We start from the raw sequence: 27,687 nt of genomic DNA, 5'->3' as shown, positions 1-27,687 counted from the left end.
TCATAAACAGAGAGCAGATCCCTTGTTTCATAAAATATCACATTTCCCTTCATCTAATTCACAACAAATTACAAACATTCTTCACGATATTAAAATATAAAAAAAACTACCACAGAACAGTAAATATTGGCACCACACATTTAAAAATCTGGTGAAAATGAAGAGCATCAGATTTTTTTGATATGAACGAGTGATTTTTGTCCTTTAGACAAAATCTATATGTAGCATTTTCTGAATATCAGCACCAAAACCCTACATTTATAATCAGACATAAAATATCTCCTGAGATCTCGTGCGCAAAACATTTTCAAGTAACGTGATGAATGTTTTTTACTCACGTGCATCATGCTTTTTATGTACATATGAAAACATAAATGACCTGAAATATAGGTTTCTTTATGCACACAAACTGGAATTACACTCATACACTAGTGCTAATGTGATAGAAGTTTAGAAAAAAAACTGATTTATGCTTAAAAATGCTTTGATGTAGGGCCGGGACGATATATCGCTTTCTGATCGTGTGTGACAGAACAATCTAAAGTCGATGATTTTTCACCCTATAAATTAAAGATCAACCTATTAATTGGTTTTGTTGATTAATTGGCACCGATAGTTGATCTAGCGGCCTCTAGAGGCGAATCACTGACACTACGTGCTGTTTGTTTTTACACGTGTGTAAGTGTGCGTGCTGCAAGGAGAACGCTATATTTATTATTCATAATTTATTAATTATATTCATATTTATTCCATTTGGCATATTTTCAAAATTTAATATTGTTTTTTTTTTTTACATAAAGTTCAGTAATATTTTACATGGAGTGTTATTTTTGTTATCAGTTGATTAATCGGTTATTGGAAAGAACGATGCAACAAAGATATCGTTATCAGTAAAATCCAACGGTCGACCTCTAGACTACATCACTTTATATCAAACTGTTTGTCTGTCTGTTGGCTGGTTATCTATCTATCTATCTGTCTGTCTGTCTGTCTGTCTGTCTGTCTGTCTGTCTGTCTGTCTGTCTGTCTGTCTGTCTATCTATCTATCTATCTATCTATCTATCTATCTATCTATCTATCTATCTATCTATCTAAAACACGGCTAGGTTGTGAGGGCTTTACTGAGGTCAGAGTAGAAGTTAATGAGCGAAGTTGCCATGGCGATGTCCACCGCAGACTGCGGGATTTTGCCCCTGAGGTCGGTCTGGATATAACCATTGAGCAGACTGCAGGGGGCGCTGTCATCCTTAGCACCATCAACAGGAACACAGAACCAACCGCATGGGTGATTATAACCTTTCACACAGCTCTGCTCCTGCTGCTCACACTCCACACTCACACCTACACACACACACACACACACACACACACACACACACACACACACACACCAGCCAATTGGAGAAAAAGGGCGTGTCAGTTACATGATCAGTGTGGTTGCAGGTCCAGTGTTGAAGCGTAAACGCGTCTCACCGCAGGACAGGAGGCCGCTCTGATACTCAGTGGTGTAGGAGAAATCTACAAACTCTCGAGGAGCGATGATGTTCCACAGCTGTCCTGCAGTGGTATAGCGCATCACACAGCACGCCTGCAATACACACACACACACACACACACACACACACACACACACACACACTCATCTTTCAGTAGTTCTATATCACTCAGAGAAGTGAATCTCTGCTGTAAATGATTTTTTTCTACCTTGTCCAGAGTCTCTACGATGTCCATGGAGGTCATCAGACTGTCCCACTGTAACCGGTATGGACCAGGGCGAATGTAGTCCATAATCCTGCACGGCTCCTCCGTCACCAATCCCTCAACCTTATACCTGCACACAAAGTGTGTGTTTATCGAGCAAATAATCCTGTTTACATTATTATTATAATTAGTGCCAAATACCAGATAGTGTAGTGGGCAGGGATTGATAGTGTAGTGGGCGGGGATTGATAGTGTAGTGGGTGGAGATTGATAGTGTAGTGGGCGGGGATTGATAGTGTAGTGGGCGGGGATTGATAGTGTAGTGGGCGGGGATTGATAGTGTAGTGGGCAAATATTGATGCTGTAGTGGGCAGGGATTGATGCTGTAGTGGGCGGGGATTGATAGTGTAGTGGGTGGAGATTGATAGTGTAGTGGGCGGAGATTGATAGTGTAGTGGGCGGGGATTGATAGTGTAGTGGGCAGGGATTGATGCTGTAGTGGGCAGGGATTGATAGTGTAGTGGGTGGAGATTGATAGTGTAGTGGGCGGGGATTGATAGTGTAGTGGGCGGGGATTGATAGTGTAGTGGGCGGGGATTGATAGTGTAGTGGGCGGGGATTGATAGTGTAGTGGGCAAATATTGATGCTGTAGTGGGCAGGGATTGATGCTGTAGTGGGCGGGGATTGATAGTGTAGTGGGTGGAGATTGATAGTGTAGTGGGCGGAGATTGATAGTGTAGTGGGCGGGGATTGATAGTGTAGTGGGCAGGGATTGATGCTGTAGTGGGCAGGGATTGATAGTGTAGTGGGCGGGGATTTATAGTGTAGTGGGCAGGGATTGATAGTGTAGTGGGCGGGGATTGATAGTGTAGTGGGCGGGGATTGATAGTGTAGTGGGCGGGGATTGATGCTGTAGTGGGCAGGGATTGATAGTGTAGTGGGCGGGGATTTATAGTGTAGTGGGTGGAGATTGATAGTGTAGTGGGCTGAGATTGATAGTGTAGTGGGCGGAGATTTATAGTGTAGTGGGTGGAGATTGATACTTGAGAGGGTGAGGATCGGTTGTTTCGTAGGCAGGGTGGATTTTGTATTGGTGAGGATCAATAGTGTAAATTATGGAAGGATATTACGGACAATATTCAAAAGAAATTGCAAATTGTATTTACGATCAAACTGTAATAAAAGATTTGTAATTGTGTTTAGATTATATCACAATTTATGCGTCCACATATGGAAAATGCAACTGCAAATACAGTCGCTCGTTAGTATAGTTAGTAAATTCGATGTTGTTGTGGGGAGAATTTAAAGGGTTGTGGGTGGAGTCTACACTGTTGTGGGAGGGACAGAAGAACTCACAGGAAGCCGCTGAACTCCGATGAAGGTTTCCTCCAAACAGTGACATCTTTCTGTGGAGGAAAACATACATTAGTCATTAATTTATAAATTAACTATAACTTTTTTTGCACATTTTCTGGCATTTTTAGGACAGAAGTTTCTCTGGAACTTTTATGTTTCATTAAATTAAAAAAAGAGGAGGAAAAAGGCAAAAAAAAATAAGAGTCTTCTTCATCTTCTGGCTTCTACCATTAGGGGGCACCACAGCGATCATCTGTCTCCATACCCCCCTGTTCCTCCTGCTCCATAAACTTTCCCTTTCACACTGTCCTCATACATGTCCTGCACCACCCTCACATACTTCTCTGACACACCTGACTTCCTCATACAATACCACAACTCCTCTCTCCACCCTGTCGTACGCTTTCTCTAAATCCACAAACACACAATGCAACTTCTTCTGTCCTTCTCGATACTTCTCCATCAACATTCTCAAAGCAAATAATGCCTCTGTGGTGCTCTTCCTCGGCATGAAACCATACTGTTGCTCACAGATGGTCACCTCTTCTCTCAGCCTGGCTTCCACTACTCTTTCCCATAACTTCATGGTGTGACTGATCAACTTAATTCCCCTGTAGTTACTGCAGGTCTGCACATCTCCCTTATTCTTAAAGATCAGTACCAGCACACTCCTTCTCCATTCCTCAGGCATCCTCTCCCCTTCCAGAATCCTGTTAAACAATCTGGTTAAAAACTCCACTGCCATCTCTCCTAAACATCTCCACGCTTCTACCGGTATGTCATCTGGTCCAACCGACTTTCCACTCTTCATCCTCTTAATCGCTGCTCTCACTTCCTCCTTACTGATCCTATCTACATCCTGCTTCACATCTCCACACCATCCAACCTTCTCTCTCTCTGACAATAAGAAATATAATGATCTATAGAATTAGCTATATATTTACAGCTGCTATAACATAAGTGAGAACAGGAACTGACTCGTCTCTCTGACTGAACAGATCAAACGTTTTATTCCTTCTTTAATCCGAAATTCACTGCATAGAAAAATAAAGATGCGGTGACGTGGGGCGACAGAAATCCAGAAAAAAACATACAAATCAGGAAAATCGACACGTCAAATGGTGTCAATATTCTTCTTCTACAAACCGATTTCTTTGCCACACTCCACTCCTTCTCCTCCAGATGATGGTAAGATATCAGAGTGTTCTCCAGCCGTGTCCTCAGCTCAGAGACGTCCGGCAGACTGCCCATCATAATCCTGAGAAAAAAAAACGTTTCAGTGAAGATAAATAAAGAACAGAGGAACACACAGGAACATCCTGACCTTCACCCTGGACTTTCCTCCTGCTTATGTAATGCTGTAATCTCATATTTAATATCAATTTTATTATATTATCTTCTTAAACACACCTGAAACATTCACTTCCCTCCATTTCAGCACATGATGGAGGAGTTTCATGAGTTCAGAATAAATTAAAAGCAGAAAAATGAACTAAATCAGTCATTATTTAAATGATCCAAATGAATCGTTTGTATGAATCAAATCCGAGCGATAAACAAACGAATCCGAACTAACATTCACTTACAGACCTTTATTCCGGATAATCCTGAAAAATCCTCTTTCTTTCCTTTCCGTTTAATATCCCAAAAATACAACTAAATTAAACACACGAATTAATCACAGAACGATTCCTCATTTTTTCCGTCAGTTGATCCAAAGACCAATCAGAATTTAAAGTCCCGCCCACCAAAGCACGTCCTGGTTGCTGATTCGCTCGTCGTAACGTATGTTATAACAATGTAAAAGCTGATTGGTCAAAAGATTCGTCGGATGGTTTTTGATAACCGGAACAAACTGCAACACCGCGTCTGTCCACAAGAGGGAGAGAGAAACGAGGAGCTATCCGTTATTCTGAGCAGCACAGAGAATACAAATATCTAAATTAGTAAATAAATAAATACATTTAAACAAAAGTAAATAAATCTCCAATTGTTCAAAATACTCAGTTATTTTTATTATCATTATTGATACAGATGCAGTATTGCTTTGAGAATGTTGATGGAGAAGTATATAGAAGGTCAGAAGGAGTTGCATTGTGTGTTTGGGTTATGGACAGGATTAGAAATTAGTTTATTAGAGGGACAGCGCATGTGAGACATTTTGGAGACAAGGTAAGGGAGGTGAGATTGAGAGGGTTTGGACATGTGCAGAGGAGGGACATGGGGTATATCAGTAGGAGAATGCTGAGGATGGAGACACCAGGAAGGAGGAAAAGAGGAAGACCAAGGAGGAGGTTCATGGATGTGGTGAGAGAAGACATGCAGGTAGTTGATGTGAAAGAGGCAGATGTAGAGGACAGGGGGGGGTGTGGAGACGGATGATCCGCTGTGGCGCCCCCTAATGGGAGCAGCCGAAAGAAAAAAGTAATGTGTGTGTATTTTTGTAAACCATCATCGACAAAACAACTCAAATCTTTATAAAATAATTTATTCGAGGAAAATTCACTATAACGATGTTAAATTCTACACAAAAAGGTGTCTGTAAGACGTCAAGACGGCAGCAGTGGATAAGAACTCAGAAGCAGCAGACTGAGTGAGATTAAGAGCAGCTGGTGTCAGAACCGAGAACATACTGTTCAGGAAAAGATTGAACCTTCGTACAGACAGAACTGATACATCACTGATACATCACTGTGCTCCTTCACTGCTGCAGGAAAACACGACGATGAGGCAGCAGTGAAGTCCGATCTCAGTTATCAGAGGTACTGAAATCCTTCCGTAGACCTTCTGCAGCATTTTACTTCAAATGCAGATGTTTCCAGCAGTTCAGGATGTAGTTTAGTGTTCCAGCAGTAAACCAATGTTCCTCAACATCTCACAAACAAAACAAAACAAAAAACAACGCAAGTAAACGTCCTGGATCCGGCAGGTTGTACTGGGTTGTAATCGAACAGATGAATGTCTTAGCTGTAGTCAGACAGTCTGATGTGCAGTAGTCTCACTGTCCGACATACTGGACGTGTTGTAGTCGTAGTCATATTGTCCGATATTGCAGATTAACATTCGGACGTCACAGTCAAATCTGGCCGTTATCAGACAGTCTGATTTCCTGTCTTGTCACACGTCCTGGTTGGTAATGAGTTTCTGCATCCTCTTGATCTTGCGCTTGTTTTTGGGCAGTGGTTTGTCGTACAGGCCGCTCTTCAGCAGGTGTTCTTTGCTGTGATGGACCTGAGCACCGTGCTGCAGCTGGAACGAACACAGAGCTCGCAGAGGCCTCAGGAGAACCTGAGGAACACAGGAAGCAGAACCTCAAGGATTTGTTGAGAACATGCTGATCCTTCAGCTGCGTTTTATTCCCCACCCACCTCCTGGATGGCCTGGTTCTTCTCCATGATCGACAGAGTGACAGCAGCACACTCGAGTGTGGACAGGCACATGTTGTTGGGCTGAGTGCGGATCACGTACTGACTGGAGGGGGCGCTATTTAACTGCACCTACAAAAAACATGCACAAACGCCATTAATAATAAAACAACGTCCGATACACAGGCGTGGTGTGAGGAGGCCGTACCTGTTTGGGTAAGTGGAGCAGGGTGTTTCTGAGAAACATGTCCTTGGCTTGACTCCACGTCCCGTCTATAATGACGACGTTGTGGGGAGTCGTGGCGAAGTCCACGTCCATGTCCTCCAGGTTCACGGCGTCTGAGCCGGGATATAGGACCAGCGTGTGTGCGTCCCTGCACACGGCCGCTAACTCGGCGTGTCTGAGAGGAGGCGGAGTTTCAGGATTCATTTGCATCGTAACGACAGAGAGGAAGAGCATGAGAAGACGTACCTTTCTTCACTGAAGCGTCTCCCTATCAGGACATTACACTTGCCTTTAGGTAAGCAAGCGGCCAGCAGGGGGACAGTACGCAGCACTCGGCTCTCCTAAAGGGGCGGAGCAACATGAAACAGGTGCGATACCAAATAAACCACAAGAAGGGTTTTGAGTTTAATAAGAGGGGAAAAAAACACATGGGCGTAAATAAATCGGTGGATTGTGACGGGGAAAAGCCCTGACCTCTGCAGGATGCTGAACAATATACAGGCAGGTGGAGACGTCCAGAGGCTCGGGGGGGAGGAACGGACACAGACACACCTTCACCGGACGACTAGGAACAAAAAAACATCTAATTTTTAAGGTGCTTAAAGCTTTCGACGTCTGATCATATGTTCAAATCTCAGCACCACCAAACTACCACTGCTGGGCCCCTGAGCAAGGCCCTTAACCCTCAACTGCTCAACATGACATAAATGTAAGTCATTTCTATTTTTATAGATTGTATTTGTTATTTAATCTGTTATCTAAAAGTTTTTTAAATGTAAACTGTTTAAGTCCAACAATAATAAATTGCGGTAATAAATAATTTTGCTTTCCAACTGTAACGACCGTTTTGTTTTTATATTTTTACAGCATCTGAAAAAGCTCTACGCCTCTTCTGCAGCCTTGGGGTTCAGTGATTAAACACACACCTGGACTCAGGTGACTGTGACATGCTAGTCAATGAGCTAGCTAGCCTCAGAGCTAACAATAATAAATAAGAAGGCGCTCACCAGCATCGTGAACAAGTCGGTCTCCTCTCACTCACTTCTACAGGCAGCTCGGATAAATCCGCAAAACCCTGCGGTTCTTCCTCCTGCGCCAAAACCTCACCCGAAACCGGAGCGCAGGAGTCTGTTACAGCACCGGGAGAAGACGGACACCCAGACATGGCTCACAAACCGGAAACGGCGACATTTCAGAGCTGTTTTCCGGTTGTCTGTTTTGAAAACTTTCGAATTTTCTCGTTATTTTGATGGGTTTATACATATATGATAAATAAATATTATATAAGTATATTAAAAAATACAAATAGAATAATTACACAAATTATATAAATAAAAATACCGTTAGCTGCACTTAAACCGGAAATGACGTATCCAAACACCGGTTTCCGTCACTGCTGTCGAAAAGTGCTGTAATCCTCATGCTTTTTTTTTTTCCCAAATCTGTCATAACATGGATATAACAGAATAACATTTATCATAAAGTAAGCATTGATTTATTTTATATATTTATAAACAATGTTGGTTCGGTTATTACTGTTTTTTTCTTTAAAATATTACTTTGTTTTTTTAAGAAGTAGCTTAGCCGATATGTAGCTAACTAATGAGGTAGCGTTATTTTATTCATAGAATTAACAGTATATAAAGATTCGTTATTAAATAAACTGAATGTGCTGTTATTATAATTCTATGTAATATTTGGTGACTGCCTGGTGGTTAATGGTTTATTATGTTACGCTTTTATCTCCATATATTTCTAAATAGTCTGTATGGCTGCACGTGAGAGTGTGAGCGATTATCGTTAATATCGCGATCCTAATATCGTGATAATATTTAGGCGGTTTACGGTTTCATCCATTCAACTCTGAATTCATCTGATCAGATTTGTACGGCAGGACAGTAGCCGCTGAAGGTTGTGAAGTGAAATTGCTGATTATTGTGTGAATTTTTAATCAAATAATAATCATAAAAATAAAAAAGAACAATTATCTTGTTACTATTTGCAATGGAAAGTTAAAATCTTTTTCCAGAGAAGTTTAGTTTTTATCCTAGCCAGCACTTTTTAAAATGTATTTTTTTAAATTGAAAACACTTTGTATTTATTTGGAATTTACACACCGTTTTTACTTTCATATTTATTTTACAGCAGGTAAAGATGATTCGCAGGTCGAGGATCAGCGTGCGGCCCAACGTGAAGCCGGTGGGCAGATCGGCAGCAACGTCTCGGGAAACTCCCCAGGAAAGCGAGACTCCCGCTGAGGTCAGTAATGATGCAGGGGTCAAAGCTGGAGGTCAGAAGGTCGCCCCAGAGGTCAAAGCCGATTGTACTGTTCTGGCTGCGGAGACGAGCGAAAACGCAGGAAGCCAGAACGGGGATGCGACCGACCAGTCAGATCTCAGTGTAACTGCAGTGTGAGTTACTGAGCAGTTATCAGTCATTAATGTAATTACTGTACACATAATTAAAAATGGCTAATTAATACTAAAATCATTACATGTCTTTATCTTTAATTGAATGTATTATAATAATATTGATTGTAAATTCTGCTCGATTATATTTGGGAAGCATTTTTGTTTTAGAACTTTGGATGTTCAGGTTAAATCTTTTCATCACTAGATGTGTCTCTGATGTGTTGATTGATTGATTAGATTATTTATTTGTTTATATATTGATTGGTTTAATTTTAAAGGGACGTGTCAGACCAAAGAGCATCCGCTGTATCTTTATCTACGAGGAGAAAACGTTTTAGTGTCCTGCCCAACCTCAGTAAACCCAGAAGTACTCCATCCTCCTCCCTCACCTCCTCTAAGCACTCTAAATCTCCAGTTGGACCTAAATCTACCCCTAAAATACCCCCTGTTTCCCCTCTCAATTCCCTTGATGATAATCAGGAATCTGCACCTGAACTGCTTTCTGTCTCCACCAAATCACTTCGATCTCCTGCTCCTAAACTGCCCTCTTTATCCAGCAACAACACTTCAAGGTCCTCTACATTTCTCAATGAGGCTGTAAATACTACAGAACCTACCCCTGAGAAAACCTTATCTGCCCCAGAATGTACCCCAGAGCTGCCCCCTGGTCCTATCGCCAAATCAGACGGCAAACCAAAGCGGAAGAAACCCAAATTTGTAACTCCGACTCAGGACAGCGTAGAAACATCACCAGGCAATCAGGATCCAGCAGAATCCTCTCAGTCTGATCCAGCACCTGTTTCCAAGTCACAGAATAAACCTGTCATCCAGGATGGAAGTGACTTTAAGTCTTCAGGGAGCAGTAAGAAGCCAGAGCAGCACGTCCCCCAGGCCCTGAGGACCCTGAACGACCCAGCGGACCGCCTCAGGTTAGCGAGGGCCAAAAAACTCAGAGAGCTTCTCAAGAAAGAGATGAATAAACAAAAGGTAAGTGTTTGTCTGTTCGTCTTTCTGTTTCTACAGCGAGTTTGTGTTACGGTTTGTCGAGACACTTTTTTTTTTTTTTTAATGTCAATTTTATTTATTTATTTTTTCTTACAGCAGAAGGAAAAGCAGCAGAGACCACAGACTGGAGGGAGTGAAATAAAAAGCACAAAAGATCACACTAAAATGACCATGAGAGACCTCATCTACTACCTTCCATCTACTAACCCAATGAAGTAAGAGTGCTGTGGCTCACTGAGGCCACGCCCCTTTTTGTTGTGACTTATAGACATACTGGCTATGCTTTTTTTAATGGAAAATAACAGATACTAAAGCCACGCCCCCTAAACCACACAGGCCTTCATTAAGATTGATAGAAACACAGGCCACACCTCCTTCTGTAGGAGCCAAGCAAAACTTAGTCTTCTGCTTTATTTGGTCTCAGCTGCTGTCTTTTCTCTGCTCTCGTTCTTTGCAGGTCGCACACTGAAGACGAGCAGAGAGCCGAGACGGATTTTCCTTCTTCTCCAAAAGCAGTGTAAGTGTTTCTGTGCAACATCTTTTACTGAGCCTAGATATCTTTCTGTCAAATCAGAGCTCGGAGGATTAGAGTTCCTCATAAAGTACCTGAGATCAGAGCAAATATCTGAATATAAGGAATCTTCTCTCCAGTGCAGCTGTACAGTCCACAACAGAACAGAATGCAGTGGAGCAGGAGGAAGACGAGGAGCAAGGAGGAGAGGAGGATGAACCTATGCTGGCTCCGAGAGTAAAGGTCGCAGAGGATGGATCTCTCATCATAGATGAGGAAAGGTAAGAAAGCTTTTACTGAACATTCACAATCCACAATTCAGAGAAAGACAGAAATTCCAGAGAAAGACAGAGAGAGAGTGTGTGTTTGTGTGTGTTTGTGTGTGTTTGTGTGTGTTTGTTTGTGTGTGTGTGTGTGTGTGTGTGTGTGTGTGTGTGTGTGTGTAGTTTAACTGTACGAGTGCAGAGGATGAAGGGACCGAATCCGATGGAGGACAGAGATCCAATATTCGAGCGTGGCTCCACCACCACCTACTCCAGCTTCAGGAAAGGCACTTACACGAAACCCTGGTCCATCCGAGGTGTGAACACAAACATCACCAGATCCATTTATCATTCAGGATGTGTCATTTTCTCACTTATACATAAAGTTTGTGTTTTTTTCAGAGACGGACATGTTCTTCTTGGCCATTAGCATGGTGGGGACGGACTTCTCCATGATCGGGCAGCTCTTTCCACATCGCGCTCGAGTAGAGATTAAGGTATGAATGAAAACGTGCTGCACGGATTTATTTTGCTCTGAACTGCAGGTTTAGTACAGGTTAGATATCTAATAAATAAATAAATATTAAATTTTATTTTCTTCTTTCGACAACAGTGCAGCTGTTACCTCTCGCTGTTACGGTGCCGTTATTATTTCACCTGAGGACTTATTTTACTTCTTCTTTCTTCTTTTATTTTCTTCTTTTAGAACAAGTTTAAAAAGGAGGAAAGAGCAAACTCCTGGAGAATAGACAAAGCATTCAGTAAGTGATCAGCAACATACAAACCCCTTTTCATCACTTCTCTCTGATCGACTATTGATTGTCTCATACCTGTACCCCTCATACCTGTACCCCTCATACCTGTACCCCTCATACCTGTACCCTCATACCTGTACCCCTCATTCCCGTACCCTCATACCCCTCATACCTGTACCCCTCATTCCCGTACCCTCATACCCCTCATACCTGTACCCTCATTCCCGTACCCTCATACCACTCATACCTGTACCCCTCATACCTGTACCCTCATACCCCTCATACCTGTACCCTCATTCCCGTACCCTCATACCACTCATACCTGTACCCCTCATACCCGTACCCTCATACCCCTCATACCCGTACCCCTCATTCCCGTACCCTCATTCCCGTACCCTCATACCACTCATACCAGTACCCCTCATACCTGTACCCCTCATACCCCTCATCCCTGTACCCCTCATCCCTGTACCCCTCATCCCTGTACCCTCATCCCTGTACCCTCATCCCTGTACCCTCATACCTGTACCCTCATATCTGTACTCTCATATCAGTACCTTTCATCCCCGTATTCTTATACCTGTACCCCTCATATCTTTACCCTCATACCTGTACCCTCATACCTCTACCCCTCATAACTGTACCCCTCATACCTCTACCCCTCATACCTGTACCCCTCATACCTGTACCCTCATAACTGTACCCCTCATACCTGTACCCCTCATACCTGTACCCCTCATACCTGTACCCCTCATACCTGTACCCCTCATACCTGTACCCCTCATAACTGTACCCCTCATACCCGTACCCTCATACCACTCATACCTGTACCCCTTATACCTGTACCCCTCATACCCGTACCCTCATACCTCTCATACCCGTACCCCTCATTCCCGTACCCTTATACCCGTACCCTCATACCACTCATACCAGTACCCCTCATCCCTGTACCCTCATCCCTGTACCCTCATCCCTGTACCCTCATACCTGTACCCTCATATCTGTACCCTCATATCTGTACCTTTCATCCCCGTATTCGCATACCTGTACCCCTCATATCTTTACCCTCATACCTGTACCCTCATACCTCTACCCCTCATAACTGTACCCCCTATACCTCTACCCCTCATACCTGTACCCCTCATACCTGTACCCCTCATACCTGTACCCCTCATACCTGTACCCCTCATAACTGTACCCCCTATACCTGTACCCTCATACCTGTACCCCTCATACCTGTACCCCTCATACCTGTACCCCTCATACCTGTACCCTAATAACTGTACCCCTCATACCTGTACCCTCATAACTGTACCCCTCATACCTCTACCCCTCATACCTGTACCCCTCATACCTGTACCCCTCATAACTGTACCCCTCATACCTGTACCCTCATAACTGTACCCCTCATATCTTTACCCTCATACCTGTACCCTCATAACTGTACCCCTCATACCTGTACCCTCTTATCTGTGGCCTTTGACACTATGTGACTTAAATGTGTGATTATTATTAGAATCTGTTTGGTTTCAGAGGAGAAACGGCGCCTGGATCTCGATTTCTTCAACAAGCTCCTGGCGCAGATCCTCAAAGACGAAGAAGAGAGACGCAAGAAGAAGAAGCGCACCTCTCAAATGGACAAAAAGGTTCCCTGCCGGAGACCAAGAGGCCAGTTCCACGTTTCTCTGCTCTTTTTTCCTCTCTATTGTTCTCTAATCCACTTTTTCAGGTTTGTCCTGACAGTCTGTCTCTCTCTCAATACAGAGAGGAAGAGGAAGATCTATTCATCAGACTCTGAGGAGGATGGGAGCTCAGGTAGCGACACAATTGATGGAGAGAAAGAGAAAGAAAATGTGTGTGATGATGGAGGGAGCAGTGCTGCTTCGAAGAAAAAGAGAGCAGGAGCGTCACAGAGAAGTAAACATGCAAACCAATCAGGTGTGAGAGACGTTACAACATCGTCTTCCTTCTACCTGTCTATCCCTTTCCTTCTACCTGTCTATCCCTTTCCTTCTATCTGTCTATCCCTTTCCTTCTATCTGTCTATCCATTTCCTTTTACCTGTCTGTCCTTCATCCTGTCTACCTGTTTGTAGAGCAGCATGTAATGTGTCTGTTTGCTTTATCTGTAGCTGAAGATGAAGTAGAGGAGGAGGCTGAGAAAATCGCTAATGAAGAGCCGTCAGCTGTTATTGGGTAGGAGTACACACACCTACACCCTCACTCACACCTGCACACTCACACCTGCACACTCACTCACACCTGCACCCCCACACCTGCATACTCATACCCTCACACCTGCCCCCTTACACCTGCACCCTCACATCTGTACCCTCATACATTACCTGTGTGTGTGTGTGTGTGTGTGTGTGTGTGTGTGTGTGTCCAGGTTGAACTCTGCAGAAGAGGACACAGAGAGTTTAGGTTTTAAACCAGTGCAGAGGTGGAGGAAAAGAAGCCCTGTGTTGCAGAGAAAAGCTGAGGACACACACACTTTAGGCAGGGAGAAGAACACCAAGGAGTCTGACTCAGACGTATGACTTCATCTTCATATTTACCTTTTATACACTTTTTACACTGCAACATTTCAGTATTGATCAGGATCATAGGTGTTTTCATATTGTCCATAATTCAGTTAATCTACAAGGTTTTGACAGAACAGAAGATGGATGGATGGGTAGATTACTGGATGGCTAGACGAATGGATAGATGGATAAACAAACTGGTAATGGATGGATGGATCCATGGGTAATAAATGTGTAGATGGATGGATGTAAAAATGGACATTATCGGATGGGAGGGTACATGTGTAGATGGGCAGATTAATAGATGGATGGGTAGATGGGTATGGGTAGACTGACGGATTGATAAATAGGAAGGTGGATGGATACGTGGGCTGATGGGTGGTAGAAATTTGGAAGGATAGGTAGATGTATTTATTGATTATTGTTTTGATGGATTGGTGGATTGACAGATTAATGAATAAATGTCTGGATTGGGTTGGGATAAAAAATGAAGAATTATTTATAAATGTTTTGAACCCAAACTCGATCCAGACTCCTTCAGCCTCGGTGTGGGAGAGGAAGAAACACACTGCTGATGTCATTTTCGGTGGCTTGCAGGATTCTGAGGACGAGGAAGAGCCTGATCTCACCACCATTCAGGAGCACATCCTCAACAAGCCCACGAGGTACGGTACCCACAATGCAACTGTAACGAGTACATAATCGGGTCCATGTTATAAAGTGGACCTTTTGTTCCTGTTCTGTGAACGCTCTCAGGTCGGGTCGGATCCCCAAACTCTCTCAGCACATGATCCGTGCAACAGCAGATGAAGAGGATGATGAGGAAGAGGAGCAGCTCCCTCCTCTCCCTTATCCACCTGACGTTTGGTGTCGGGGCTCTCAGCGTAACGTGGGCAGATCGGTGCATGTCCCACGCAGGGGTAAATCCAGACTGGTTACGTTGCGTGCCTCTCCGACTGAGGATGAAGAGGAGGAATACGGAACATATCAGGATGAAGAAAACGATTTTACCAACGTGGAGGAAGAAAACCAGGCCTTCGTTCCTATGGGACTGCGCTCTGTCACTGTGGTCCAGGCTGATGTGGAGGAAACCATGGAGGAGGTGTGTGTGTGTGTGTGTGTGTGTGTGTGTGTGTGTGTGTGTGTGTGTGTGTGTGTGTGTGTGTGTGTGTTGACTGCCAGTTCACCCTTCATGCCAATCCCATGCATATTCATAACTCATTCATATTTTTTATTTTTTAAATCTTTGTTTATAATTAAATATTACCTACAACATTCTTTATTTATTCATTATTTATGTTTTTATCAGGTATAGTTATTAATGCATGCTTTACCCATTACTCCCCTCCCCTCTCCTTCTCTCCTCATATCCTCTTTCATCTCTTCTCTCTTTTCTTCTCCTCTACTCTCCGTTCATTCTCCTCGCTCCTTTCCTCTTCTTTAATCTCATTTCTTTTCCTTACCTTTCCTTTCCTTTCCTTTCATCTTCTCTTCTCTTCTCTTCTCTTCTCTTCTCTTCTCTTCTCTTCTCTTCTCTTCTCTTCTCTTCTCTTCTCTTCTCTTCTCTTCTCTCCCCTGTTCTCCCATCCATGACCCATCAGCTGGACATCTCAGTAAACGTTCCTGACATCTTGGGAATTTCCCAGAATGCCGTGTGTCCTGAGTCGTCCTGTGAGAGGGCGTTGGCCCCCATGGGCTCTGTCCCCTGCGAGCATCAGCTCAACCTGCTCGTCGTAAGTGTCTGGAAATAAAAACCTTCACCATGATAAAAACAGTTTTATAAACCAGAAGAAATTTGAAACTCCGGTCGCTTTGAAGTGGTAAAATAGTTAATAATCGGATGTGAGATCATTATCACGAGCGAGCAAACAGATTGAAAGCTCTTCTGTACACTGCAGCACCCAGTCTTTATGTTATATAATTACTCAAATTAATATTATTCTTCTGGTGTTTAATATTTCAGGATGTGATCGAATTTCTGACTCCGGACCACATGGAAGGTAAAAATCTCAAGTTTAAAAAACAATTATTTATCTTCATATTTTCCCCTTTAAAGCTTCAGCTGTTCATACGGTTTTATTCTGTGTTTTAAAAAAAACCTTTGTTTTTCAGTGTCTGAAGAAGCAGCGAGGACTCTGCTGACCATCGGGCATTCTGCTCACATCACCCAGTCTGGAGAACCATCCAGTACAGGCAAGAGCTCTTTAGTCACTATGTTAGTTAGAGCCAGTGGTGATTGGCCTCTGTGCCAATTAGTTTCAGTGGGGGAGGTGTGGCCTCTGTGCCTGTTAATTCCTGGATTAAGGTCTTCTCCTGTAAACCTGAAACACACAAACACAAGCGCACTGGTGCTTTAAATAGAAGGGGGCGTGGCCTAACAACCCCGTATTAAATAATCATGTTATTTTTTTTCTTCCCCTAGGTGATATCATCATTGTCGAAGATTCATCAAGCCATGTCCATGAAGAAGTTCTTGTGGAAACGATGGATCAATCCCAGACTGAGTTTGAACCTTGTGTTGTGACCTCTGACCCTGCCTCTGAAACCGATCCAGTCATTACAGCAGATAAAACTATAACGCCGACTCCTTCGCATGACTCCGCCTCTACGGCAGAACCAATCAGCTCTCAGGAAAGTTCAGATCCCTCTATTGAAATCCAACCAGAAACTTTAAGCATCAGTGCTCCAGAACCAACATATTCGAAGACACAGAGGAACCTTCTGCCCAAACACAAATCCAACATGAGAAAAGTCTCCAGAACCACAATAAAGGAACCTGCAGAAGCACTCGCCAGTTCTTCAGAAAAAATCAGCGCTCCAGTGAAGGGTGATGAAGAAGCAGTGGAGTCCCACTTATCAACTCCTAAGGCACCTTCTCATCCAGAACCTGAGGAACACCTCTCAGAAATCAGTGAAGAACAAGAAAAAGACAGAAGAGAAGATTGTAGCTCTGTAGTGTCACTAGAGAAAAAGATAGAGGATGGAGTAATGGGGGAAGAAACGCAAGAAGCACACAGGTACGTTCAGAAAATATCTACAATTCGAACCGTATTAAGTAATCCATACTCTGTCATTGTCGAGCGAATTCCATGGAAATGTCTACAATTTAAAACATTTTATTTGCTTCCTATACAAAAGATATTACTTTTGGTTTAAACTAAATTATTTGTGTGCGCGTGTGTATGCGTGTGTGTGTGTGTGTGTGTGTGTGTGTGTGTGTGTGTGTGTGTGTGTGTGTGTGTGTGTGTGCTGCAGTGAGTCTATCCCAAGTTCTTCAGGTTCTGAGTGCTCTGTGAAACCCTCTCAGTCAGTCAGAAGGTGTCGAGGGCCCAAACCCAAACCTAACCTGGTGCAGAATGTCAGAACCACACACACTGTTACACACATCACTCAGAACCTTCCAGCAGGTGAGGAGACGAATGGATAGAAGAAAAGTGATGGTTTGCAATACAGGAGGTAGAAGTAAATGAGATAATTTAAAGAATGGGTTGATTATTAAGGGTTTGCTAATTAATTGTAATTTTATTTTAAACAAATCAATTTTTCATTTATGGGTTGATTATTATTAATTAATAATATTGATTTTTATTATCTTTGAATTAAGCACATCTTTCTGGACTGCAACATTTAAAATACTGTTATAAAATGTTTTTAATTAAAAAAATAAACACAGGATTTTTCATAATGTATCACCTGAATGTGTTAAAGTTTTCATGTAAAGCTGAAATGTTTTATATAGTAATTTAAATGCTATGGATTTAATGATGACCTTTAATATAGCTCTTATGCTAACATAGTGTTAAAGCTTAATAAACAGAGAAACTAATATTTTTACTATTTATTTTTATTGACAGTTCCCAATGAGAAACCTGCTCCTGTAAACGCTTGTACTGATATTTGGCAGCCAGAGGAGGGCGCTCACGTCATCTGTGAGCCGAAAGGAGAAACTCCAACCCATACTGTAACGGTGAAGCTCTGATTCTGATTACAAATATTCATATTTTTACCCAAACCATGATTTCTATATTCCATGCAGGTGATTCCTGAGGCCGATCCCGAGGAACTTCCTCCATCTGCCTGTGAGCCGGTGTTTATTCTCTCTCTCACAGAGGTCCTGCCCTCTCTTACAGAAGGGGCGGGGCTTGTGGCTGACCCTCTTCCACTTTCTGCAGCACCAGGATCGCTCTCTGACCCAATCAGGTGAGTCCTGGAGTTGTAATAGGGATTATTGAGATCTCTTCTTCTCTTTTCTCCTCCACTTTTCTCTCCTTTACAGAGCCACTGAAACCCCCACTGCTGATGTGGGAGGTACAGGTCCAGCTGGAGATCAGGTTTTTTCTCAGCTCCTCACCGATCCATTGATTCCAGTCTCCGAGGAGCGAGAGACTGAGAATAGAGAAAACGAGTTAAGAAGAGGGAAGAAGAAGCAAAGCTCCAGCCAAGCCAGAAAAGGAGAACATTGTCCTTCAATGCTGAAAGTAAGGAAATGTTTATTTAAAAATGTTTGCATCATTGCTAACGGGAAAACTAGGGGCGTTTTGGGGACATTTGAAGTGTGTTGAGAAGATGGCAGTAGAAGCATCATTTGACGAGCATCAGCCCAACATCTGTTCATGTATTATAGCAAACTTTCTGGACTGAATCTATTCTTTTATGATGATGATGATTAAACTCCATATCTTTATCTAGATGTCCTTAAATGTGACTAGAGGTGGACCGATAGTGGATTTCACCGATACCAATATCTAGGTTGGATCGTAATCGCAGATAACCAGATTAATCAACTGAATGATACTGGATAAAAAAAAGCAAGCAAACATTACACTACGTGTAAAATATTACTGAATTATATTACAAAAATAAAAAAAGGAATGAATCATCAAAATAAATATATGAATATATGAATTAGTTAAAATAATTTTTTTATTAATAAATAATAAATATAGCGCTCTTCGTGCAGCACGCAGTCTTGCATGTAAAAACAAACAGCATGTGGTGTCAGTGATTCGCCTCTAGAGGCCGCTCTCATACGACGATCAACTATCGGGCTTTATATCAGCAAAACCGATTAATCGGTCAACCTCTAAATATGACAAATAAGTTTTAAACCATGGTTTCTTTTTCCTGTTGATCTTTTTAGAGTTCTGCTCCAAAGGAACCTGATGAACCAGCTGGTGAGACTTTTGAGAGAGTTAACAGTTGTGAATCGTTTTAACACCCCTTTTACAATTCTGGATCATGATTGGTCAGAAGGCTTTGATTTAGTTTTCTTCTCTGTAAAGTTTTCTGTGTGGATGTATTTATGTAACGTATGGAAGGAGTCTCCAGTGTCTGTCCTTTGGATTGGGAGTTTTTTTGTGATTTCTCTAAAGCTTTGTGTTATCTGTAACTGAAACATGGTGATTGTAGTGTTTCTGATGGTATACATTTATATCTATGGATTTAAATGCCATTTTTTCTCTAGTGGAACCATCATCATCATCATCATCATCATCATCATCATCATCATCATCATCATCATCAATTCATAAGCCTGAGGAGAACATCAAGGAGACAGAACTTCCAGCCAAGAGGAGAAAACTTTCTGAAAGTAGCAGAAGAGGTGAGTTAGATTGAAAATAAGCACATTTTCACATTTTTGCCTTCAGCCGCTGTACCTTCAGCTCCTCTCAGGATAGTTTGGTGAACTTCATTCATTTCTTTTTATTCAGCAAAACTACAGATCAAACCAAAACAAACTCCGAAAAAACCCCGCTGTGAACTTTCATCTTCGAACGAGACGGCATCAGTACCCGCTTCCTCACGCGAGTTGGCGTTAGAAGAAGCGGAACCACGGCCGCTCGAATCAAAACACCTTTTAACAGAAGCTCCATCATCACACAGTTTGGATGAAAGTAGCAAAGCTTCCACTGCTGCAACAACGTTGCTTCCACATGTCAGAGCAGAGGCTACGCCCCCTCAGACATCGTCTTCTTCTCAAGGCATTGTAGGAAATATCAGGAATCCACACACTGGCCCTGTGGAGACTTGTGGGGTGCATGTGGGGGCGGAGTCACAACCTGCCCAACAAAACACACACCTGGCTTCTACTGGACCTCTGATGAGGTGAGGGGGTGTGGCCTGACCTTAATCCACAGTTTCAGTTCTACATGTTATATTCTGGTTAGAAAATATTTAGCTCTCGAACTCACCTGAGACCCCAAGTGAGGACAGTTTAAATGGGCGTGGCTTAATTTTCTAATGAGCAGAATCAGAGAATTGTGATATGAAAGCGTGATATCTGTGCTGATGTTTCTGCTCCTCTGTAGACCCGGAAGGAGACCCAAAGGCTTCCTGTCCTTCATGTCCAGTACGAGCGTGCAGAGACCCTCAGAGTCTTCACGGGTTCCTCAGAAACCCGCCGTCATCACGTCTCGTGCGGGGCGGAGACGAGCCGCACCGAGCACCTCAGCTCCGCCTCCAACTCCATCCCTACAGGTAACCACGTTTTATTCCTTTTTTTTAATTAAAAGTCCTTTGATCTTTTTCCTTGTGCAGCACGGCAGCTCCATCTAATTCGTTAGTTTTTCACTGCTGTGGTATAAAAAGAATAAAACTCATTGTTATGTGAGGTGATGAGAGGAGAGAGATCCCGGTGAGAGAGATCCCGGTGTGAGAGATCCCTGTGAGAGAGATCCTTGTGTGAGATCCTTGTGTGAGATCCTTGTGTGAGATCCCTGCGAGAGAGATCCCTGCGAGAGAGATCCCTGCGAGAGAGATCCCTGCGAGAGAGATCCTTGCCAGAGAGATCCCTGCGAGAGAGATCCCTGCGTGAGAGATCCCTGCGTGAGAGATCCCTGCGAGAGAGATCCTTGCCAGAGAGATCCCTGCGTGAGAGATCCCTGCGTGAGAGATCCCTGCGTGAGAGATCCCTGCGAGAGAGATCCCTGCGAGAGAGATCCCTGCGTGAGAGATCCCTGCGTGAGAGATCCCTGCGTGAGAGATCCCTGCGTGAGAGATCCCTGCGTGAGAGATCCCTGCGAGAGAGATCCCTGTGAGAGATCCTTGTGAGAGATCCCTGCGAGAGAGATCCCTGTGAGAGATCCTTGTGAGAGATCCCTGCGAGAGAGATCCCTGTGAGAGAGAGATCCCTGTGAGCTCAGCTTGTGTATATCTGAAGAGATTTTCTCACCTAAATGCTTTATGTTGTATTATTGCTTTTTTTTTCCCCTTCTAAATGTAACTGTTGTTTTCTGCCCCAGATGAGCTCAGAGCCTCAGGCCGAGACTTCTAGCGCAGGAGGAGAAAATCAAGAGCCCACAAGTGTCTCGGCATTCTTCTTCAACGACATCTTCACCGTGGTGGACGAACAGGGAGAAACCTGAGGACACGTTACATTAGGAATAACATCAGCGATCACATGATCAGCGAAAACACCAATCAGCATGTAATCTGGCGGTCGGAGGATTTTCCATTCTTCGTTTTTACCTCGAAATTTTACAAAGCACTGAAAGTTTGTCCGTTTATTTCAGCAGATTCTTGGTTTTGGGTTTTGGTTTTGCTGTGATCATCATCACATCCCTGAATTTCATTATTGCAGCTTCATTACCCACGATTCCTAAACATCTCAACGATGTGTGGCCTGCAACGTTTATAACTTCTAGTTATAAACATTAATAGAAATTTCAAATATACAAAAACAGAAACATCTGGAGAGACAGTTTCTATAGTAACAGCCTGATCACAGGAATTTTCCTTTCCTTTTTTCTCCTTTCCTCATTTCTTCCTTCCTTCTTTCCTTCCTTCCTTTTATCCTTCCTTCTTTTCTTCTTTCCTTCTTTTCTTCCTTCCTTTCCTCCTATATAACTGACAGCATTGCAATATTTGTAATCTGTAAACTTTGAGTTTCTGGAATTTATGTGTGGTTTTTTTATTTTTTATTATTATTTTATCAGAGAAAGTGATGAAGACTTAATTCTTTACTGCGTGACGAATGATCTACACTTCAGCCTACGTCGTGTTTGGGGTTTTGTTGGAACCACAAGGTCTCCTGATGCTCTCAGGCTTCTTAAATAGAACTCTGAGATTTTCTGTTTTTTAAGTATTTTAGGTTGCACCACTGTCTGGCTCGACACATCTGGAGTAAATACGAGGTGGAATCAAAGTTTCGAGACGAGCTCTGTTTTTAAGAAAGTGTGGGAACGTAGATAAATAAAGTACTTTAACCTTCAAAATAGTTCCCTTCCACAGTAATCCAGTGCTCCATCAAAACACCGAGCTGGATCTTCATCTTTGGAAGAGGGGGAAGTCCACAGGAGCCTAATCTGGAGAGTAGTGTGTGTGCGGAAGTGAGATCATGTTGTTTCCTGTATGAGGAGGAGCTCGGTGACAAAGTGCACACCAGGAAAGAACAGCAGACGTGGTAACAGCACCAGTTGCACGGCTCTCGATGTACACATCATGATGTCTCTTGTCACACTGACTTATGAAGGTCGGTGCTCCCTGTGACTGTGCGTGCAGCCTTGTGCTGCCATCTGTTGGCGTGTAACGAAACTAGACTTGAAACCTTTTAAATAGCACGTTGTACAGTGCTGTACGTTTCTCCTCTCTCCTACAGAATATAAATATGTTAATAAACTTTTATTTGATTTGATTTGATTTATGTTGTTTGCAGTCACAGATTTCTTTCCCTTTACGTCTCAGAACACAAATACAATTATCTCAAAATATCCAAACACATTACCAGAAGTAGTAATTACACAGAGATGGATTTCACCAGTTCGGATGTTCACCTGCGTCCCACATTTCCCACCAAACAGCCTCTAGGCTGCTCATTCTGATACTACAGGAGTCTAGGGGTGTGTGTGTGTTTGTGTGTGTGTGTTTGTGTGTGTGTGTGTGTGTGTGTGTGTGTGTGTGTGTGTGTGTGTGTGTGTGTGTGTGTGTGTGTGTGTGTGTACAGTATTGAATTACTTCCCTCCAGCTAATGAGCAGTAATGAGTCTGTCAGCCGCACCTATCTGAGACTGAACGTGTGAAAATCCTGAAGAACGGATGTGAAAAGAAAGACGACTCGAGCTGAATAGTGGTTACGAAATATGAAAAATGTAATTATAGTTTTCAATTGTCTTCTTTGATGCGATTTTAATGGATGTGTTGAAAGCAGGAAAAATGAGTGATTATTAAGATTTAAGCAATTTTCACAAGATAGTTTGGTTTTGGTTTGGTTCAGAGCGTCTCCAGACCAGAAAATGTGGTGTTCCAGGCGTGCACTGTTTAGTGCATACCAAATGTGGCCCAGATCTGGTCAGATCTTCCAGAAGAGTGCATGTAGATTTGTTTAAAGATTGATTCTGGCTCTGATAGAAAGGAGTCTGAACAGTCAATGCATGGAGATGTGTAGAGAGCAGACACAGAGCCCATGGTGAACCTGTACACCGTTTAAAGTAGCTTCAGTGGATACATGAGCATCAGAACAGGACCATGGAGCAATGGAAGCAGGATGTGTTAAGGGAAGAAGGTGAGTCAGCAAAGGCGGTGTGATGCTCTGGGTGATGTCCTCCTGAGAAACCTTAGGTCCTGCTGTTTATCTGGATGTTATTTTGATGTTACGCTCCACCTACCTAACCGCTGTACACCTCTTCATGGTAACAGTTTTGCTGAATGGCGTTTTTTTTTTTCTCAGAATAAAAATACAATGTTCCTCAAACCGCTCCTACACAAAGAGTTTAAAGTGTAGACTTTCAATACAATCCAGCATCAATAGGAGATACTGCTCCACCTGACTCCACCTTTACAGGACCGTGGCTGCTAACATCTTGGTTCCAGATACCACACACACCTTCAGACGTTACATTGTGGTCTTTAGAGTTTTAATGTTGCGCCTGATCGCTGTAGAGTATTTCATATATTTTATTTTAAATAATTGTTCAGCCTTTCTGAACGTTCCTATAAGATCTGACCACTGGAGGTCGCTGTGTGTCTGAGGAACATCTAAAAAAAAAAAAACTCCAGTGATTCCAGGTTCATCGTGAGCACAGGTTAATTTTAACGTATGGAGTTTCACATCTTCTCTAAGTGTCTGCACGTACATGTCTGGGTTCTTCTACATAATGTTCTTGATTCGACCACAGTATGATCTGGAACCAGTCTCGTCTCACTTCCTTTCTCACAGCTTTTCTCGTTCACACACCTTCCACTTTCTCACAGTCCACAGACATGCCTCCAGGCTTCTCCAGAAGGACACGCAGAAGAAGAAGAAGTGGATTACGTGATCATTCAGAGCTTGTTGTTTCTTTGAGAGCTTCTACCTTGAAGCTTCTCATGTTGCTTGGGTTATGTGGAGTTTTTCTTGCAAATAGTTTTTAATGGTTTCTCATCACAAACCTGTGAGAAATGTGTGCATCAGAGTAACGTACATGTGTGTAGTGTTTACTGGCACTTGCTATGAAGACACACTCATTCCCATAGAGTGGGGGTGTGCTAACTTTTTCACTCGTCCACTTTTTGATGAGAGCTTCCATAATATGATCATTTTATGGAGAATGTAAGATGCAATGAAAAGGAAACATCTGAGAGAGAGAGAGATATGAACAGATGAAGAGAGAGAGAGAGAGAAAGAGAGAGAGAGAGAGAGAGAGAGAGAGAGAGAGAGAGAGAGAGATATGAACAGATCGAGAGAGAGAGAGAGAGAGAGAGAGAGAGAGAGAGAGAGAGAGAGAGATGAACAGATGGAGAGAGAGAGAGAGAGAGAGAGAGAGAGAGAGAGAGATATGAACAGATCGAGAGAGAGAGAGAGAGAGAGAGAGAGAGAGAGAGAGAGAGAGAGAGATGAACAGATGGAGAGAGAGAGAGAGAGAGAGAGAGAGAGAGAGAGAGAGAGAGAGATATGAACAGATCGAGAGAGAGAGAGAGAGAGAGAGAGAGAGAGAGAGAGAGAGAGAGAGATGGGGAACTGAAGAAATAATTAGTTGATTAACAGAAATAAGTGAATTCGATTATAACATAATTATTTACGAAAAACTAATTCTTGATTATGCGTCAATTAGATGATGTCACGTTATGACTTTATTCCAGATGGCATGCACGCTATAAGAGGTGCAGCGCCCTCTGGTGTTGGAGTGTGTGTAAATTTGTTTCTCTCATTTTCTCTCTGTCTCTCTCTCTTTCACACACACACACACACACACACACACACACACACACACACACACACACACACACATGTTCACATCTCTTTATTACAGATTAATTAAAGGATTGTGTGCATGCCCGGGCCTGGGATTCCCCGTGCTCCTCACGTTCCTCCAGTTCCTCATGCCATTATTTTAACTCTCTTATGAGTTCTATAAGATCAACTGCTGTAAATAGGATCAGTAAAACCCTTTTTATTTCCAAAAAGTCTTACATTTTTGGCTTTATAATTCTCAGTTCTTCTTTTCTACATGGAAACCTTTCAGTTAGGGAACGATATTAAACAGAAATCTGTGTATGATGTTAGGCCCGTTTTTATAATGAGTCTTTTTATGTGTTATTTACTTAATAAGAGGGAGTGAGGTGAGGGAGGTGAGAAAGGTGAGGGAGGTGAGGGAGGTGAGGGAGGTGAGGGAGGTGAGGGAGGTGAGTGAAGTGAGGGAGGTGAGGGAAGTGAGGAAGGTGAGGGAGGTGAGGGAGGTGAGTGAAGTGAGGGAGGTGAGGGAAGTGAGGGAAGTGAGTGAAGTAAGGGAGGTGAGTGAAGTGAGGGAGGTGAGGGAGGTGAGGGAGGTGAGGGAAGTGAGGGAGGTGAGGGAGGTGAGTGAAGTGAGGGAGGTGAGTGAAGTAAGTGAAGTAAATGAAGTGAGGGAGGTGAGGGAGGTGAGGGAAGTGAGTGAAGTGAGGGAGGTGAGTGAAGCGAGGGAGGTGAGGGAGGTGAGGGAGGTGAGGGAAGTGAGAGAGGTGAGGGAGGTGAGTGAAGTGAGGGAGGTGAGGGAGGTGAGGGAGGTGAGTGAAGTGAGGGAGGTGAGTGAAGTGAGTGAAGTGAGGGAGGTGAGGGAGGTGAGTGAAGTGAGGGAGGTGAGTGAAGTGAGTGAAGTGAGGAAGGTGAGGGAGGTGAGGGAGGTGACTGAAGTGAGGGAGGTGAGGAAGGTGAGGGAGGTGAGGGAGGTGAGGGAGGTGAGGGAAGTGAGGGAGGTGAGGGAGGTGAGTGAAGTGAGGGAGGTGAGGGAAGTGAGGGAGGTGAGGGAGGTAAGTGATGTGAGGGAGGTGAGAGAGGTGAGGGAAGTGAGGGAGGTGAGGGAGGTGAGGGAGGTGAATGAAGTGAGGGAGGTGAGGGAGGTGAGGGAGGTGAGGGAGGTGAGTGAAGTGAGGGAGGTGAGTGAAGTGAGGGAGGTGAGTGAGGTGAGGGAGGTGAGTGAAGTGAGGGAGGTGAGGGAGGTAAGTGAAGTGAGGGAGGTGAGGGAGGTGAGGGAGGTGAGGGAGGTGAGTGAAGTGAGTGAAGTGAGGGAGGTGAGGGAAGTGAGGGAGGTGAGGGAGGTGAGTGAAGTGAGTGAAGTGAGGGAGGTGAGGGAGGTGAGGGAAGTGAGGGAGGTGAGGGAGGTGAGGGAGGTAAGTGAAGTGAGGGAGGTGAGGGAGGTGAGGGAAGTGAGGGAGGTGAGGGAGGTGAGGGAGGTGAGGGAAGTGAGGGAGGTGAGGGAGGTGAGGGAGGTAAGTGAAGTGAGGGAGGTGAGGGAGGTGAGGGAGGTGAGTGAAGTGAGGGAGGTGAGGGATGTGAGGGAGGTGAGGAAGGTAAGTGAAGTGAGGGAGGTGAGGGAAGTGAGGGAGGTGAGGGAGGTGAGTGAAGTGAGGGAGGTGAGGGAAATGAGGGAGGTGAGGGAGGTAAGTAAAGTGAGGGAGGTGAGGGAGGTGAGGGAAGTGAGGGAGGTGAGGGAGGTGAGTAAAGTGAGGGAGGTGAGGGAGGTGAGGGAATTGAGGGAGGTGAGGGAGGTGAGGGAGGTGAGGGAGGTGAGTGAAGTGAGGGAGGTGAGTGAAGTGAGGAAGGTGAGTGAGGTGAGTGAGGTGAGTGAAGTGAGGGAGGTGAGTGAAGTGAGGGAGGTGAGTGAAGTGAGGGAGGTGAGGGAGGTGAGTGAAGTGAGGGAGGTGAGGGAGGTGAGTGAAGTGAGGGAGGTGAGTGAAGTGAGGGAGGTGAGTGAAGTTGTTCTTGATTCGACCACAGTATGATCTGGAACCAGTCTCGTCTCACTTCCTTTCTCACAGCTTTTCTCGTTCATACACCTTCCACTTTCTCACAGTCCACAGACATGCCTCCAGGCTTCTCCAGAAGGACACGCAGAAGAAGAAGAAGTGGATTACGTGATCATTCAGAGCTTGTTGTTTCTTTGAGAGCTTCTACCTTGAAGCTTCTCATGTTGCTTGGGTTATGTGGAGTTTTTCTTGCAAATAGTTTTTAATGGTTTCTCATCACAAACCTGTGAGAAATGTGTGCATCAGAGTAACGTACATGTGTGTAGTGTTTACTGGCACTTGCTATGAAGACACACTCATTCCCATAGAGTGGGGGTGTGCTAACTTTTTCACTCGTCCACTTTTTGATGAGAGCTTCCATAATATGATCATT

At 43.7% G+C, this 27,687-nt stretch overlaps 3 protein-coding genes across 9 annotated transcripts; 1 reads left to right on the top strand and 2 right to left on the bottom strand.

Moving 5' to 3' along the window:
• Nucleotides 1-840: 840 nt before the first annotated feature.
• stard4 (StAR related lipid transfer domain containing 4) lies at nucleotides 841-4,806 on the bottom strand. Of its 4 annotated transcripts, XM_083563768.1 has the most exons (7): nucleotides 4,469-4,506; nucleotides 4,205-4,316; nucleotides 3,059-3,108; nucleotides 1,705-1,831; nucleotides 1,474-1,588; nucleotides 1,099-1,341; nucleotides 841-1,023 (listed from the first exon to the last, which is right to left on the bottom strand). In XM_083563768.1, exons 1-6 carry the CDS (start codon nucleotides 4,489-4,491, stop codon nucleotides 1,103-1,105), a joined length of 666 nt encoding a protein of 221 aa, XP_083419894.1. In that variant the 5' UTR covers nucleotides 4,492-4,506; the 3' UTR covers nucleotides 841-1,023; nucleotides 1,099-1,102. The 4 variants fall into 4 exon arrangements, with proteins under 4 accessions (XP_083419894.1, XP_083419893.1, XP_083419896.1 ...); XM_083563767.1 differs by lacking the exon at nucleotides 841-1,023 and having other exon boundaries at nucleotides 1,030-1,341; XM_083563770.1 differs by lacking the exons at nucleotides 841-1,023; nucleotides 4,469-4,506 and adding an exon at nucleotides 4,649-4,806 and having other exon boundaries at nucleotides 1,031-1,341.
• Nucleotides 4,807-5,530: 724 nt separating this feature from the next.
• Nucleotides 5,531-7,851, bottom strand: dtwd2 (DTW domain containing 2). The gene is made up of 6 exons (XM_083564739.1): nucleotides 7,657-7,851; nucleotides 7,124-7,214; nucleotides 6,896-6,990; nucleotides 6,632-6,824; nucleotides 6,427-6,555; nucleotides 5,531-6,346 (listed from the first exon to the last, which is right to left on the bottom strand). Exons 1-6 carry the CDS (start codon nucleotides 7,812-7,814, stop codon nucleotides 6,176-6,178), a joined length of 837 nt encoding a protein of 278 aa, XP_083420865.1. The 5' UTR covers nucleotides 7,815-7,851; the 3' UTR covers nucleotides 5,531-6,175.
• Nucleotides 7,852-8,000: 149 nt separating this feature from the next.
• Nucleotides 8,001-22,755, top strand: LOC310738566 (uncharacterized protein). 4 transcript variants are annotated; one of them, XM_083563621.1, is made up of 27 exons: nucleotides 8,001-8,132; nucleotides 8,795-9,060; nucleotides 9,339-10,047; nucleotides 10,162-10,280; nucleotides 10,523-10,582; nucleotides 10,717-10,857; nucleotides 11,023-11,156; nucleotides 11,242-11,336; nucleotides 11,546-11,600; nucleotides 13,128-13,262; nucleotides 13,359-13,532; nucleotides 13,726-13,789; nucleotides 13,983-14,127; nucleotides 14,650-14,783; nucleotides 14,875-15,220; nucleotides 15,720-15,851; nucleotides 16,082-16,118; nucleotides 16,231-16,311; nucleotides 16,541-17,135; nucleotides 17,374-17,525; nucleotides 17,973-18,085; nucleotides 18,155-18,318; nucleotides 18,395-18,596; nucleotides 19,259-19,292; nucleotides 19,830-20,223; nucleotides 20,427-20,595; nucleotides 21,360-22,755. In XM_083563621.1, the coding sequence occupies exons 2-27, from the start codon at nucleotides 8,804-8,806 to the stop codon at nucleotides 21,480-21,482; spliced, it is 4,764 nt and encodes a 1,587-aa protein (XP_083419747.1). In that variant the 5' UTR covers nucleotides 8,001-8,132; nucleotides 8,795-8,803; the 3' UTR covers nucleotides 21,483-22,755. The 4 variants fall into 4 exon arrangements, with proteins under 4 accessions (XP_083419747.1, XP_083419749.1, XP_083419746.1 ...); XM_083563623.1 differs by having other exon boundaries at nucleotides 13,128-13,266; nucleotides 13,363-13,532; nucleotides 14,716-14,783; XM_083563620.1 differs by having other exon boundaries at nucleotides 13,128-13,266; nucleotides 13,363-13,532.
• Nucleotides 22,756-27,687: the final 4,932 nt, after the last annotated feature.

Source organism: Silurus aristotelis, assembly GCF_946808225.1.
Source record: "Silurus aristotelis genome assembly, chromosome: 16".
Taxonomy (NCBI): Eukaryota; Metazoa; Chordata; class Actinopteri; order Siluriformes; family Siluridae; genus Silurus; species Silurus aristotelis.
This window is presented reverse-complemented; position numbering and strand designations above follow the sequence as displayed.